Genomic DNA, 16,146 nt, shown 5'->3' on the forward strand with positions numbered 1-16,146 from the left:
TGGGCTGGTGCATGCCCATCCAAGGTGCACCCGGGCTTTGCTCCAGCCCAGTCTTACTCTGGTGAAGTGAGGGGACAGCTCTTCCCTTCTCCCATGAGCCAGCCAGCATGTCCCAAGAGCCAAATGTCTCAGCCCCGTGGCTGGGGCCCACTGCTCATCACACACCACCCAGGGCCAGACTTGGGGACCAAGCCTCCCGTCCCCCTTGCCCACTTTGCATGGCAGCCGTGAGACTAAGCTGGTGGTGCCACCTGCAGACAGTCTGCCCCACCAGGCCGTCTCAGAGCCCAAATCAAGACCTGAGCTCTTGGTGCTAATCAGGCCTTAGAGCCATGCTCCTCCCCCCAAAGGACAAACCAACTCCTGGCTACAAGCCAGCAGGCCCCAGGTCAATCAGGTGACTGGAAACTGCCAGATGAAGCCTTGCTCTTGCTGCACAATATTGTTCCTGGCCCCAAATCTCTCTCTCTCACACACACACACGCACACACACACACACACAGCTCCCATAAGCCTAAGGCATGTGAGGTGCTGGGTGAACACCAGCGAGAAAAGAGGCCAGCTGCGTGGCACAGACCTCAGACAGATGCACGCCCAGGCCCAGGCCCTCAGAAGCCCTGATGTGCCCATTAAACCACCAGAGTGGCCTGTCAGAGTGACAGCATCCTTTCCCAGCCCACAGGGACACTGAGAAGATTAATTAGAGGAACCTAAAAGTGCTTGAGCAAGGTTCCCCAGGGAACTGGGTGAACATGTCACCCCTGTCACAAGGCTCTTTAAGTGTGCCTTGGCTGGGTCTTTGTTCAACATTGCATAGGATAACCAAGGCAGACAGCCGGCTGCATACAAGTGGCCAGCTCAGTGCTGTTCTAGAGGGTCAACCCACCCAGGGCCCGGGCCTCTGTGTGGCCACAGTCAGCCACATTGCATGGTTTGGATGGTAGGTGGCAGGAAGGAGAGGAGCTGCTTTCAGAGGGTCTCCTTCTTACTGAGGCCTTTATAAATCTACTTCAAAGTGTCCCTCCTCCTCCAGGAAGCCTTCCTGGCCCTGCTGGCCTACAGTGACCTCTCCTGCCTCTGAAAAGCTGTTACTGGGCCTGGCTTTTTCCATTTGCTGTTTTGTTTGGGGCTGACATTTAAAAATATCATTTAGTAAGTGCTTTAACATACATTATGTGGCTTAATCCTCATAACTCTATGAAGTGGATGTGATTACACTCATTTCATAGATGAGGAAGTAGAAACTTGGAAAGGTCAAATAATGTGTGTGTCCTGGCTTTCTGTCATTTTTTTTCCCGTGGGACTGCACTCCCTCACATTAGATCACAAACTCCTCTGTGGCAACCAGGGCAACATTTCCCCTTTCTATCCCCTGAGCCCCTAGGCCCCCAGGTAAACACTGCTTGGCTGGCTGTTTCAGTGACCACTGAGCCTTAATTAAGCCAGAGGTGGCACTGATGAATAAAAATGAGATCAGCCACATGGCCAACTGGCCATATGTAAGGATCCCTGTATATACACTGTGCGGCATCTTAATTACCAAGAACGGTCCCTGCTTAAGCTGTACATTAATCATCAAGAAACTTTACTGCAATGTTGTTCCTTCGGGGATAACTGAGGAGCCGCAGCTCTAAGGAAATGCCATGTCACTGGGCTTAAAATGATCCAGTGCCTGTGGTGGGGCAACCCCAGGGGCCTCGCTGGGAGCTGCCGGGGTTAAGCCCAGCCAAGGGCACAGGGGTCAAAGCGCAGGATCCAGGGAGGCCCTGCAGCTCCAGACAGCGCGACCCGGGGCACGGCCCCCAGGAGAGCAGGCGTGGGCCTCACCTTTGGTGGCGTAGGCGTCCGCGGCCATCCGCAACCTGTAAGGGGGGACGCCCGTCAGCGGCCAGTCTTCCAGGCCCACCCGGGCATAAATGTTGAGAGCGGCTTCATAGTCTCCTTCAACATAATCCAACTTGGCCATGATCAGATTGGACTCTTGTAGGAATTCTGACTAGAAGGAAAAGGAGAGAGAAAAACATTTTCCTACGATATGATGTGTGATGCTCCCACGGGGCCCCGCGGCTCTCCACACCAAGACGGGCGTGGGAGCCTTCCTGGCGGTACTGCTCACGGGGCCCCAGAGCGGAAACAGCCCATGTGGCCAGCAGCTGATGAGGGCGGAGGCAAAATGTGGTCTCGCCGTCCCCCGGAATATTACTCAGCCATCATCAGGAACGAGGCACTGACCCCTGGGACCACATGGGCGAAGCTCAAGAACATGACGCCGAGTGAAAAAGCCAGTCACACAGGTGACATATATTGGCCAGAACAGTCGAGCCTGCTGAGGCAGAAAGCAGACTAGTGTTGCCTAGGGCTGGGATGATGGGGGCATGGGAGATGACGGCTAATACTTACAGGTTTACTTCTGGGGTGATGAAAATGTTCTAAAATTGACGTAATGGTTGCACAGCTCCTGAATTGTACACTTTAAATGGATGAATTACATGGCATGTGAATTATACTTCAATAAATCTGCTGTAAAGCAGGCTCCCGTCAGGCCTCAGGCTTGGGTCAAGTATGGAAGGCATGCGTTATGAACAAAACACATGAGCACCTGTCTCAGAAAAGGAGGCTCCATGGACATCCTGGTGGGTTCTGCCCACGGCACTGGGGGTATAACACAGACTGGAACCCAAATAACCCAAGGAGAGAGGCTTTCTAAATTGGTGCAAAAATCAGGACTTGCTTTCTTTCCAGGGACACACTTTTCTCACTGAGCTGTTCCAGCTTGCTATGGTTACTGACCCAGGTCCCTTCCCAGATGCTGCAAGTTCTAACTCTGATGGGCTCATCTTCCTCTCCATCGGGAGAGGCTGGCTTCCCCAGTCCACACCCACCAACCTCATCCTCAGCCCATCCTCGAGCCCCACTCATCACTGGGGAAAGAAGAGGCGACCCAGCCATCTATATAAGGAAACAGATTTATCACCCTCTCCTAGGCATTCTCATTGGAACCCCAGCTACACAAGGCCAGATTTTTCAGCTTACAGAAGCACACCATGAAGCTGCACTATCCTGTAATCTATGGCTGAGACGGGGTGGGCGGTACACAGGTAACCAGCCAGAGCATGGCGAGGCCGCTGTTTCAGCCAAGGTGGTCGGCTTCCAGGCAGTCCCTGAAAGGGGGCAGGGGCAGCACCGCAGAGGACATAGAACAGGCAAGAGAACGAAGGGAGCAAAAGGGTTTTAAGAGTGGCCCGAGGGAGTGGCACCAATGCAAGACGTCAGAATTATATTTGGAAACAGAGAAAGAAATCAAAGCAGACTGAAGAAAAGAGAAAAAGAGCTGTGAAAAAAAAGCATCCACCACAGGGGTTCTCCACCAGGGAAGAGGACAGGGCAGCCTTGGGTACACAGAAAAGGCTTCCTAGGAGATTCCTGTGTCCTCCCTCTTTCCCCAGAACTGAGACCCATAGGTTGAAAAGCAAACTGAAGGGGGAGGGGGAGGGAGTTCGTGTTTGCTGGGCACAGAGCTTCAGTTTGGGATGATGAAAAGGTTCTGCGGGTAGATGGTGGTGAGCTGAATATGAACGCACTTAAAACCACTGAACCTAAAAGATGGTTAAAATGGCAAATTTTATGATATTTATATTTTACCACAAGAAAAAAGTTTTAAAAATTAAACCGGAAAAAAATTTTAATTAAAAATAAAAAGGTAACTTGAAGGGCCAGATGGAAAATACGCAGGAGACTGAAAAAATTCCAAGAGTAGAGGTGCAGTAGTATGCATGCACGGTATGGAGAGCCTTGCTGGGCAAGTCCAATCTATGGCCTCGTGCAGAGGAGGAAACAGCTTGGCCAAGGCCCCTGGGCCGAGGGGGAGAGGGGAGCAGCTCCAGCCCGGTGCCATGTTACCTTGCCTGTGACAAGCGCAACTTTCTTTGAGTTGAATCAGAAGCCAGGCCTCCTGACTCCTCGCCCAGGCTCTTTTTGCCACCACACGGCTACCTCGCTCTGGTCTCTCCAGCCTCAGTTCACTTGTGTTTTGTGGGCACCTGTGTCTGCACAGGGCTTTCCCTAGCTCCCAGCTAGGAGACACCTGAACTAAAGGTCAAGAGGAGAGGAAATTTCACATCAGCCAGTGTGAGTGGGTCAACCCGCCCAAGCAAGAGCAATACGACTTTGGAACACTCTTTATAAGGCAGAGGGAGCTAAAAAATGGCAACAGGAGAAAAATTCTCTAGGTAGAACCAATAAAATAGCAAAAACTGACACGTTATCTAGCGCTATTCAGTTGGAAAGAACTTCTACACCTGAGACTCAAAATGACCTTGAGCTAAGTACACTTATAGATAAAAAATGTGAAGCTCAGAGAGGTTAAGTAACTTCCCAAGGTCACACAGCTTATAAATCCACAACTGGAAAGCAAACTCAGAATTCTAAGTTGAAATTCAATGTTCTTACTACCGCACTGGGTTGTGGAGGATGCGGAGCAAAAACTATGAGCATGTGGTAAAATTAAAAGTTAATTTTTCTGGATGAAGGTAGGGGGATTCGAAGTGGGATAGAAACTAGCCAGGTGCCAGGCCTGGAGCAGTGATCTTCAACCTCTCCCCCCAACACAGAGTCTCACCCTTATACCTCCTGGAAGGACACCTGAGTCTGACCAGCTGTCACTATGAGGTCCCCCCACCCTTTCCCACTGATTAGGACCCACCAATGTCACCAGAACCACCTTCGTTAAGAACAACTGACATGGAGACAACTGTCCCTAACTCTGAAGAAAAGTGAAAGAAGGAAGGAAGGAAGAAAGGAAGAAGTCAGAGCTTTAAAAGTTCACTGAAGACTGCCCTTCCCCAATAGAGAATACATCCGAGATTTTAAAGGGACCCTAAAGAAGCTGACAGGAATGGTGGGATGCAGTCAGCTATCTGAACAAGACTGACTTCAGGAAACCAGTAAGAGCCAGACTTCAGGCAGGGAAGTGTCCAGAAACTGGTTAAGTGCGGTAACAGGGTGGGGAAGGGGGCAGGGGGGAGGGAAGGCAAGATGAAAGAGATTCAACGAAGCAAGCAAGGAAAGACGTGAGAGGGAGAGGGAAAGCTGAGTATAGAGACCAGGAAACAGGGTAGATGAAGAGAAGGGCAGCGCTTAGGGTTTCCTGTGCCATGAGGATTAGGGTCATTGCTCAGGCAGAGGGAAGTTCCTGCCCTGGTTCCCTCCCACACCAAGGTACCAGGCCTGCCGGCGCCAATATGCACCCCCCTCCGGGCCAGAGCGGCCTGGGACATTCACAAGCTGCATATTTTAGGCAGGATATCGTGCGGTAAGTGACACTCCTGATTAACTTCTCTCTTTTCAGTGGGACAAAGTGTCAGATTGAGTCCTGGGCCCCAGATAACAGCTTTATTCCAAGCACCTGGGGAAGATTAGTGCCATTTCTCAGGATAATGTGTCATTAGAGACTCTCATCAGAGAGAACCTATTGGTCTGGAAGCCCCACATCAGTTGCACAGGGAGTTGGCCTGCTCCTCAGAAGACAAGCCACAGATGTGCTCCGCCTGTCGCCCAGTTCGTCCCTGGGCATCCTTCCCGAGCACACGCTGCCCAGAGGAGGTAGAGCCAGCATATCCCTCTAAGCCCTCATCCCGAGGCGCACGGTACCTTGAGGTTCCCTCGGTCCAGGGCAGCGGTCAGATGCTTGCGGACCTCAGTCAGCTGGGGCCTGGGGCCTCGGGGACTGGCCCCCTGCCGCAGGGGGTGTTCCTTCAGGAATTGCTCCAGCTTTGATTCCCCGAGGAGGAGTTCTGCCATGTCATCTACAAAGAACACAGTGAGAAGCTAAATGGGGGTGAGGAATGGTCTGTGGGCTGGGAACTCCCCAAGGACCTCAGGACCATCTGACAGTGAATTCTCTTAATTAAGAATGTTCCAGAGTATGAATGCAAAAGGGTGGTAGCTCAAGCATTCATTCCTCTGTCCCGTATTTATTGAACTAGAAAGATGGATACTCGTTAATGTGGACAGAGCTCAAGTTCAGTAGAAAACACAAAGTTGTCTTACGATTTATTCAGCATGATCGCTACAAAACACACAGAACCCAATACTCTGTATTTTTCAGACAATGCAGTGAAATCTCACACAGAACCCAATACTCTGTATTTTTCAGACAATGCAGTGAAATCTTCTAGCTCTTTTGTGGTCTACCGCTTTATACGTGGACACGAGCTGGTAGAAAGTCTTGTGTACTCAGATTCTTAAAACAAGTTTGTGTCAAAATGACCTGAATGCATGCAGTCTGTTTCTGCCTAAAAGTCAAAGCTCTACAGACATGGTATCTGGGAATGTTTGTATGAAGGTTCTGCTCCTAAGAGTGCATTACTTATACTTGTAACTTTGTTAATGTCTGTGTTGGCTTGTTAATTAGAATAAAAACCTCACTCCAAGAGCAGCTCTTTGGAATCCACACATCCAGATTGTTCTGAGTAAACCCAGAACAATTCATACACCAGCCTGAACACAGACTATTTTTTCTGTGAAGGGACAGAACATAATTGTATGAAAATATAAAAGCAATTTTTAAAGGTCTGGAAGGATATACCTCAAACCCATGGCAGTAGTTACCACTGGGGTACAGGAAGGAGAACCTCAACGGGGGTTAGTGGCCAATTAGGCTTTAGCTTTATCTGTAATGTCCTGGCCCTAGAAAGGAGAACAGGTTTGCCCATTATTTGTGTAATCTAAAATTAACTAAAAAAAAATATCACAGAGGACCCACTGAGATTTTGGGAAGTAGGTCTACCGAAGGCCGAGAGCTGTAACAAGAGCCTTTCCAAGTGCTCTGGTCAGTGACCCAAAGCTGCTGAATCTATAGTTCTCAGCAGTGCCTCTGTCTGTGCACTGTGGAGCCGAAAATAATCTTTTAGAGATGAAACCGAGGGTCCTGGGAGGAACCAAGCAACACAAAAATAGAGCTGAGTTAGGCTACTGAACACAAGAATTCTTCAGCTGTCCAAGAAGAGAAAGCAATTGCCTACAAGGTGCGGAGGACGTCAGGCTTGCCCCGTGGCCGCATCAACACCGAGGGCTGCAGGGCCATGTCGGCACAGAGCCCGGGGATACGGAGCAAAGCCCACGTGGACAGGCCAGCCCAAACAGCAGCTTCCTCCCAGAAGCATGAGTCCTTCCTGAGAATGAAATCCAGCTAATAAAGAAATCCAGGGCTCAGGGATGAAGGACATGTAGGCAGAGGCCTGCAGGCCTACGAGAATTACAAAACAGAACATGACTGTTATAAATTAATATGATGCAAAAACAATAATACGTCAAAAACTGGGAGGAACTTCAGGGGGCCATGCCCTCATCTTTCAAAACACTGTAATATATGTTTAAACAACAAAAACAAACATGACTCCAATCTTCTTAAAGCTTTATTGAGGACTTCCCTGGTGGTCCAGCGGCTAAGACTCCACGATCCCAATGCAGGGGTCCCAGGTTCTATCCCTAGTCACTAGGGAACTAGATCCCGTATACTGCAACTAAGAGCCCACGTGCCGCAACTAAAAGATCCCACATGTCGCAACTAAGACCCGGTGTGGCCAAATAAATAAATATTTTTTTAAAAAAAGCTTTATTGGACTCTTTAGGAAATGACTGTCACATGGTGAAGCATTTATTTGGAGCTCAACAATTCTTTCGGATTCAGTTTCTTCTTTCCATGAATACTTACTAACACCTTATTTTCTAAATAGTGCACTGCCATCCAATAGAAATATATGCAAGCCGTATGTTACTTTAAAATTTGTAGTAGCTATATTAAAAAAGAAAAAAGAAACAGGTGAAGTTAATTTTACTAATATATTTTGTTTAACTCAATATATCCAAAATATTATCAGTTTAACCAGTAATCAGTATTTTTTAAGTTATTGAGATATTTTACATTCTTTTACATATTAATTTTTCTAAATCCATTGTGTACTTTACACTTATAGCACATCTTGATTCAAACCTACCACAATTCAAGGGGTCAATAGGTACATGTGGCTAGTGGCTACTCTACTAAACAGGAATATGATCACTATTTATAAAAGTGTGTCTATTTCTCTTTAAATCTGTCTGTATCCCTACAGAGACATCTAGAATGATTACCACTGGAGGAAACGATAGTAATTTCTGAATGATAATATTTGGGGTAATTTTTAAGCTCTCATCTATAAAGTTTGAATTATTTATATTGAGCAGAATCATTTAATATTACTTTTAGAAAAAATGAACTCTTCTATAAAAATCGGAAATAAATTAAAAAAAAATATATATATATATCAGGATATTAATAGTGGTTATTTCTGAGTGGTAAGACTATCAGTATACTTTGAATTTCTTTTCTGTATATTTTAAGCTTCCAAAAAATAAAATAAAGTAAGATGGGATTCAGAGTCCCAGATTTAAATCTCAGTTTGTTGCTCTGTGACTTTGGCCCTAGGATTTAACCTCAGCATTTTGGGGAGTAATTCTAAGAAAGGCTCTCTGGACACATGAGCTGAGGATTCCTCTCTCCCCATTATTCCCCATTATTCCGCATTATTCTGAATTATTCCGCATAATTCCCTGCCCCTCCAGCTCACCTCCCTGCTGCTGATCTTCTGCCCCTGCATCTGGAAATGGCTGCCCGGAGCAGAATCGCCAGGCCAGCAAGCAGAAAGCACAACAGATCAGCACCTCTGCTACCTGCTGCATCTTTCTAGCTGTGGGACCAGGGGCATACTGAAGCATCAATTCCCCCGTTTACAAAATGGGAACAATACTGTGACCAGAGCAAGACTGCAGAATGGAGCTAATGAGTTCTTAGTAGGGACTATGTGGTGACCTGGAGTGACCACACCACTCAGCTGGGCCTTAGAGGATGAGTAGGATCTGGACTGGCAAACAAGAGAGGGAAGGGTAAACTAGGCTGAGGGAACAGCATAGCATTGGAAAGGTGCAAAGGCAAGCTTCCTTTGCATTGAATAAAGTGGCTGGAGAACAGGGTGTGGTGAGTGAGAAGACCAGCTGGGGTCAGAACTCAGAGACTCACCGGTTCACCCTCCCCCACCTCCCTACCCAGCCCCATCACCACGGGGTGACGCCCAAATCCCTTAGCATGGAACACAGGTCCTGGCCAAGTTCTCCACATGTGCCAGCCAGGTTCACTCCTCCAAGCCTTTGCCGTGCTCTGAGAACACTCTTGGCCGTTACTGATCTCTAAGCGCTGTGGATCTCCTCCCCGACATGCCCCATCCCAAGCCACCCCGAGCTGTCCCAGCAACCTTGAGCACCCCAATCCCTTCTAGACTCTAAGGAGAGGCTTAAAGGAAGAACCTGAGTGTCGTTTATTTTTGAGTCTCAGGGCCGGGCACAACATCTGGCAAAGAGTGACAATAAATGGTGAATTAACTCGATGACACGCAGAGGCATTTGGGCTGCACCCTCCAGGGTAGGCCTGTCCCTGCCTGTGGCAGCATCTGCCAGTCGCCCCCTAATATTCATTCTCCCCTTCTTTCTTTAGCATTAGAATGCCCAGGTTTCATCAGTGCACATAGCTTCCCAGGGCCCCTGGGAGCTAGATGCTGCGTGTGACTCAGTTACAGCTGATGGGATACACGCAGCATCTGGACCAGGGCCTTAGGGGGGATGAGCTTGCTGTCCAGTCCCTCTTCACCCCACCCCACCCGCCGGGATGTGGCTGTGCTGACAGATACTGGCAACCTGTCCCAGACCACAAGGTGGAAGCCATCTACTGAGGACACAAGGACCCTTGGTCTCTAACAGCCAGGAGCTGCCACAAGCCCTGGGCGCTGCTTATGGTCAACTAGTACACGAGAGAGAAACATTAACTTTTACCTTGTTCTGCTCAAGTCGCTGTTATTCTGACCTTTGTTACAGTGGCCAAACTCGTATCCTAACTAGATCTCCCAAACACAAAACAGGCTTTCAGCTGAGAAACACTGTTTGAGAAGGCTTACCAATGCTCATCCCCAAGTTCACTGCTTTCTAAACAGAACTCTGCAGAACCCAACTGAGGGCTTTGATAGAACCCCTAGACTCTTCACCTCTCCTCTTTCATTGGCTTTTACTTCCTAGGCTTGCAAAGATGTTTATGTAAACAAGGGGCTGCACAGTTGAAGAGGAGTGTACAAACCACTCCCTAGTGCTGTGTGGGATTCACGTCCCTTTACGTTCACCGATCTCCTAACACTGGGGCAACGCACCACAGTCTTTTTGTTGTTGTTTGTTTTTTGTTTTGTTGGTTTTTTTTAATTTATTTATTTTTGGCTGCATTGCATCTTCGTTGCTGCGCCAGGGCTTTCTCTAGTTGTGGCGAGTGGGGGCTACTCTTCGTTGTGGTGCATGGGCTTCTCATTGCGGTGGCTTCTCTTGTTGCAGAGCATGGGCTCCAGGCATGCGGGCTTCAGTAGTTGTGGCACACGGGCTCTAAAGCCCAGGCTCAGTAGTTGTGGCGCACGGGCTTAGTTGCTCCGCGGCATGTGGGATCCGGGATCCCAGACCAGGGATCGAACCCGTGTCCCCTGTTCTGGCAGGCGGATTCTTAACCACTGCACCACCAGGGAAGTCCACTCACCAGAGTCTTGATTTAAGACATGAAGAGAGCCTAGTGTTCTCAGAGCAGCGGGGTGGGCCCTGGCAGAGGTTCAGCTGAGAGGAAGAGGCTCTCCTCAGAATTAGGAGACAGAGCCCCTTTTCTCATGGAGGTTCTGGTCTTTCAAGACCATTTAACATGGTGCGGGCTCTAACAAAGATGCATGTAGCTCTGGCTGGGTGGAGGAGACAAAACCTTCAGCAAGAGTGTGACAGGTATATGTTTTCAAGGAGGAAAATGTAGGGAAGGGCATTCTAGGCAGAAGGAACAGAATATGCAAAGGCATGACTCAGACCAGCTGCTTGGGGAAACTCCAAGAGCTGAACCATGAAGGGCGGGGAGAGGGAGAGGAGGTAGTCGGGGGAGTTTCCTGTCAGGTAGGCAAGGATCAGCTCCTCAGTTCTAAAAAGAGCTGCACATTCTGAGTAAAGAGCTTACAATCTAATTTGAAATTTAGCATGGTGGCTACAAAATCATTTTTGAAATTTTTTAAATTTCCAGGCTCTAATTAATCTCCCAAGCAAATTGTTTTCTTGGCCTCCCTTCAAAAAAGGTGACTTCCCTGCCACTCACTCTCCCAACGAGGAGGACAGAAATCTTAAAAAATATCAAGCAGCTCGGGGCTTCCCTGGTGGTGTGGTGGTTAAGAATCCGCCTGCCAATGCAGGGGACACGGGTTCGAGCACTGGTCCAGGAAGATCCCACGTGCTGCGGAGCAACTAAGCCCGTGTGCCACAACTACTGAGCCTGCGCTCTAGAGCCCGTGAGCCGCAACTACTGAGCCCAAGTGCCACAACTACTGAAGCCCGTGCACCTAGAGCCTGTGCTCTGCAACAAAGAGAAGCCACTGCAATGAGAAGCCCGTGCACCACAACAAAGAGTAGCCCCCACTCGCCGCAACTACAGAAAGCCCGTGCGCAGCAACTAAGACCCAATGCAGCCAAAAATTAATTAATTAATTAATTATTTTTAAAAATCAAGCAGCTCATGCCAGAGAAATTATGCAGAAGCTGCAAGGCTCGTGATGGAGGGGGCTCCACAGGCGCTGGCCAAGGACCACACAGCTTCCCAAACAGAATCCACTATCGACAAAAGAAACAGCCGTCCCCCACCCCGCTGTCATGGCCCAACCGTGTGTCCCGCTACATGCCGGGACCATGAGGCATAAGGAAATAAGGCACCTCGGGGCACACAAGGAAATGAATTCCCACTGTATTAAAGAATTAAATATATAAAGAGGATCAAAATGTTAAAAATAGACTTTCACTTCCAGCCAAGACGGACGGAATTTACCCTCCCATCTAAAATAAACACAAAAGCAAGACAGAATATATGAAAAAAAAAGAAAAGCAGTTTTCCAGACATTGGACATCAGGCAAGAGAGGAAAGTGATCCCAGAGAACTGGGTAGCAAACAAGGTGCACCCTACAATTGCCTTGAGAGCTTTCCAGTCGCAACACAGAATCCTGCTCCCGAAAGACTTAAATCTGAGTGTCTCTTCCCTCACTTGCCTATTCACACCCCCAGGCGCAGGGGAGAGCATCAGGACTGCAAAGTGGGGCCGGGGTGTACTTCCCGGGATGGGGAAGCCCAGTAGTACTATGTGAGAAACAGCTTTGGCCTCAGGCAGCTGTGGGCTTGAATCCCTGCTCCTCTGTTTCCTAGCTGTGTGGCACTGGACAAGTTACTTAACCTCTCTGAGCCTTAGTTTCCTCACCTTTCGCTACTGTGAGGTGCTGGGATACTGTCCTGGCGCTGGGATTCCAACCCAGATGGCTCCTGCCCCATCTCCCCAGCAGGTCAGGCACAAACCATGTGGACGTCAGCTTCAAGAGAAGGAGCCCAGCTTCCTTCCCAGCCCTGGCCAAGCCGGGACGGGCAGTTTCTAAGTCCCTCTCCTGCTCTACCTGCTGGGATTCTCAGGTGACCGAAGTGGGGAGGGGGGGAGGACTCAGGGGCCCGGGGCCCAGGGGCTGGTTTCAACTTTCCCACAGGCATTTTTGGGGGTTTGAGGTGGCAGAAACCAGCTTCCCAGTGACAAATAGAGAGGAAGCCTGAAGCCAAACAGAGACCACTCCCGAGGGCCCTCACCAGGAAGAGTGTGGGGAATTAGCCCCTGGCAGGGGACTCTGGTCCCCGGTTCGTGTCCACAGACAGTCCCATGAGCCTCGCGGAGGCTCCGCTCTGTGCCCAGGTGGCCCTGGCACCCCCCCTCCCAGGGAAGGAGGAGCTGTGCCCTTTGCCACTTGAAGTGACTGCTCCTTCCTCACAGCCTTCTCCCTTGTGGGGTAAACAGCTGACACCCAGAGATCTGATCAGATGGGGAAGAAAAAACTTCGGTTTCTACTCTGTTCAGGGAGTACTTGATATCAATATAAAAAATCTCAACTACTCAGTTTACATGTCAATAGAGAAGCATTAGGTCTGTTCAAACCATTCCTGCTGGGGCTCCAATCCAAGAGGAAAAAACAAACCCCTACGGAAGGAGGAACTGGTTTGTCCCCTTTGTTATCCAGCAAAGACAGCCAGGCTCTCCATTTCCCAGTCTCCGTATGAACTCTGAATTTCATCCCCACGTCTCTCTGGCTTCTTGTAAATCACAGGTACCTTAATGTTTGCAGCACTTGTGACCCTCCTGCCTCCCAAAGAGTGTTGACAAGAAAACAGAGACCATCAGATAGTGTTGGGAGGAGTATAAATCGATAGGAGTGTCTACAGAGGGCAACTCAGCAATACCTACAAAACAACGTTCGTACCTGTACCATCCGACCCAGAAATTCCAGTTTTAGCAAATTCTCCCATAGAGACACGCACTCTTGAGCACGAAGATGTATGTATAGGGATGTTTAGTTTACTACATGCAGCCCTACTGGTAATGGCAAAGAATAGGAACTACGGCAGGGGGCCTGTTAAATGAATGATGGGACACCCCAGGCAATGGGACAGACTGTGTCCATTAAACAAAGGGAACAGATCTAAACACAGCTCCGTGGTACCCTGATTGCACAAATGGCCCCAGGTCCTCATGCCTCCCTGAATCCACGTGCTTCGTGGCCTTTCCCATTGACCCTGGGCTTGGCCACGTGCCTTGCTCCAACTGGTAGGACAGGAGCAAATCTGATGCACACAGAAGCTCAGAAAAGGGCTTATTCACTCCTACTTCCCTCTTGCTTCTCCGCAACCACCAAGAGAACATGCTTGGCTGGCCTGGACCTAGGAGGCTGAAAGGTCACGTGCAACAGAGCTGAGCTGTCTCAGGTGAGACCCAGCCAGGTAAGAGCACCCAGCCAAGGGCAGCAGCGTCCCGGAGCGGACCCACGGCTGGCCACCGAGGCAGGAGCAAGCTCTGATAAGCCCACAATCATGAAAAACAATAAAATGTGGTTGTTTTAGGCACTAAGTGTTCCGATGGTTTGTTACAGAGTAATAGATAACAACTCAAAAACAGATACAAAATTGGGAGTGCAGTATGTCACTACTGTGTGTAAAAGCCAAAAACCAACAATATACTTCCTTATAAATGTATAGGTACACAGAGTGTTTCTGAAAGGGCCCCCAGGAATGGTCGTTTCAGTGGAAGGGAGCAAGAGGACACGGAGATGATGTAAGGAGGCAGCTACTTTCACTATATACTCCTTTGCATTATTAGGTCTTAATAACCATGTACATTCGTTACCTATAAAGTATTAACTGGTTAATTTAAAATGAAAGAAGATGGCCCGTGTTACAGTGTACTCTGCATCTAGAGCGGCTGGTCTGGGCGCCCACAGAGGGCTTCCCACCACCTACTCCACCATCTCAGAACCATGTGAAGATGTTTTAAGTCTGCAGTTACTACTGAGAAATGATCACCCACTCTCCCTGGGCCACCAGCCTCTCACACACACTCTCCAGGCCCTCAGCATCCTTCCAAGGCTGTGTCTCACCAGAGGGTGCCTGGACTTGCTGTGCCTGCCTCCCTTCTCCTGCCAAAGTTCGAGGCATCGTCTGAGATGCATTTCAGGGTCCACCGGGAGAAGCTTCCTCCGCTCCCTCCGCCTGAGCTAACCACGTACCTCACAGGGCTCTGCACATGCAGGCACCAGCCAGCCCGCGCCAGGACGTACAGCAGCGAACGAGACAGGAGAGGCCTCTGCCCCCAGGGAGCTTACGTTTCTGGACAGAGGAGACAGAGACAAACCAGAGAAAGGCCAGACAGTGGTAAGAGATGTGCAGAGAACTAAAGCAGGGTGGTGTGACAGTGAGCAAGTGTGTGGCTGCTTGAAACTGGGTGGTCAGATCAGAGCAAGAGTCTCCAAGGAGAGGCGTTTGACACTTGAATGATGTGACAGCCAGCCATGCAAGTGGCTGAGGGAGCAGCATCCTCTCAGCTCACGTAGGGGCCCTAGGTGGGGACACAGCTGGTGTGTTCTAGCAACAGCAAGAAGGCCAGCGTGGCTGGAAAAGAGGGAACAGGTCAAGGTGGGGATAGACAGAGAGGCAGATCATGAACATTCTCATAGACCGAGGTGAGGAGTCTGGCATTCACTCTAAGTGCAATTGGAAGTCTTTGGTTGGGGGCTGGGGGTAAACGGGGGTGTGCAATGATCTGATGCAGGTTTTGGAAAGATCCCTCTGTCTGCTGTGTGGAGAGTGAACTTGGGGTTGGAGCATGGCAGAGGCAAAGGCAGAGCCAGTTAGGTTGCTGTAGTAGTCGGGCGAGAGGTGAGAGACACTTGGACAGGAGGGTAAGTGGTGAGAAATAGCGCAGAGAGGGAGAAATCGTTTGAGTGAGACATAGTTTGGAGATAAAATAAACCAGACTAACTAATGGAATGGACTGGAGATATGGCAGACAGAATAGGAGCCACCCCTCGCCCCATCAAGACGTCTATGTCCTAACTTCTGGAACCTGTGGATATGTCACCTTGCCTGGCAAAGGGGACTTTGCAGATGTGATTAAGGATCTTGAAATGGGAGGATTCTCCTGGATTATCTGGGTGGGCCCATTGGGCCCCTAGGAGAGGGAGGTAGGAGGGTCAGAGTCAGAGAAGAAGACGTGGTGATGGAAGCAGAGTGAGAGAGACTGGAGGACACTGAACCACCAGTTTTAGAGATGCAGGTGGGGCCACAAGCCAAGGAGTGCGGGCAGCCTGTAGAGGCTGGACAAGGCGCGGACAAAGACTCCTCCCTACAGCCTCCGGAAGGAATGCACTCCCGTCGACACTTGATTTTAGCCCAGTGAGACCCATTTCCTATTTCTGACCTCCAGAACCGAAAGAAAACAAATCTGTATTGATCTAAGCCAGTAAATCTGCAGTAATTTGTTATAGCAGCGGCAGGAAACCAATGCACGAGGGTTGAGGAAAGGAGAGGATTAAAGGTAAATTCTAGATTTTAGATTGCACAGTGGAGCGGACAGTGGTACCACTTTGCCATGTACTGAGGTGAGGAAGAAAATACCCAAGAGTTCTGTGTTAACCAAGTTAAATGACACTTGATATCCAAGTAGAGAAATCAAGTCAGTGGACGAGGGTCCACATCAA

General features: G+C 49.3%; 1 protein-coding gene across 5 annotated transcripts in view; it reads right to left on the reverse strand.

Moving 5' to 3' along the window:
• TTC7B (tetratricopeptide repeat domain 7B) overlaps nucleotides 1-16,146 on the reverse strand; it is a 240,709-nt gene that overhangs the window by 211,507 nt on the left and 13,056 nt on the right. For 4 of the 5 annotated variants that reach the window (XM_059914822.1, XM_059914821.1, XM_059914820.1 and 1 more), the window contains exons 2-3: nucleotides 5,650-5,804; nucleotides 1,828-1,996 (exon numbers count right to left, since the gene is read on the reverse strand). In XM_059914822.1, coding sequence (XP_059770805.1) covers nucleotides 1,828-1,996; nucleotides 5,650-5,804 — 324 coding nt within the window. Of the gene's footprint in view, nucleotides 1-1,827; nucleotides 1,997-5,649; nucleotides 5,805-16,146 lie in introns of those variants that run through there. The other variant, XM_059914823.1, reaches the window with a different exon arrangement.

This window comes from Balaenoptera ricei, chromosome 2 (assembly GCF_028023285.1).
Source record: "Balaenoptera ricei isolate mBalRic1 chromosome 2, mBalRic1.hap2, whole genome shotgun sequence".
Classification (NCBI taxonomy): Eukaryota; Metazoa; Chordata; class Mammalia; order Artiodactyla; family Balaenopteridae; genus Balaenoptera; species Balaenoptera ricei.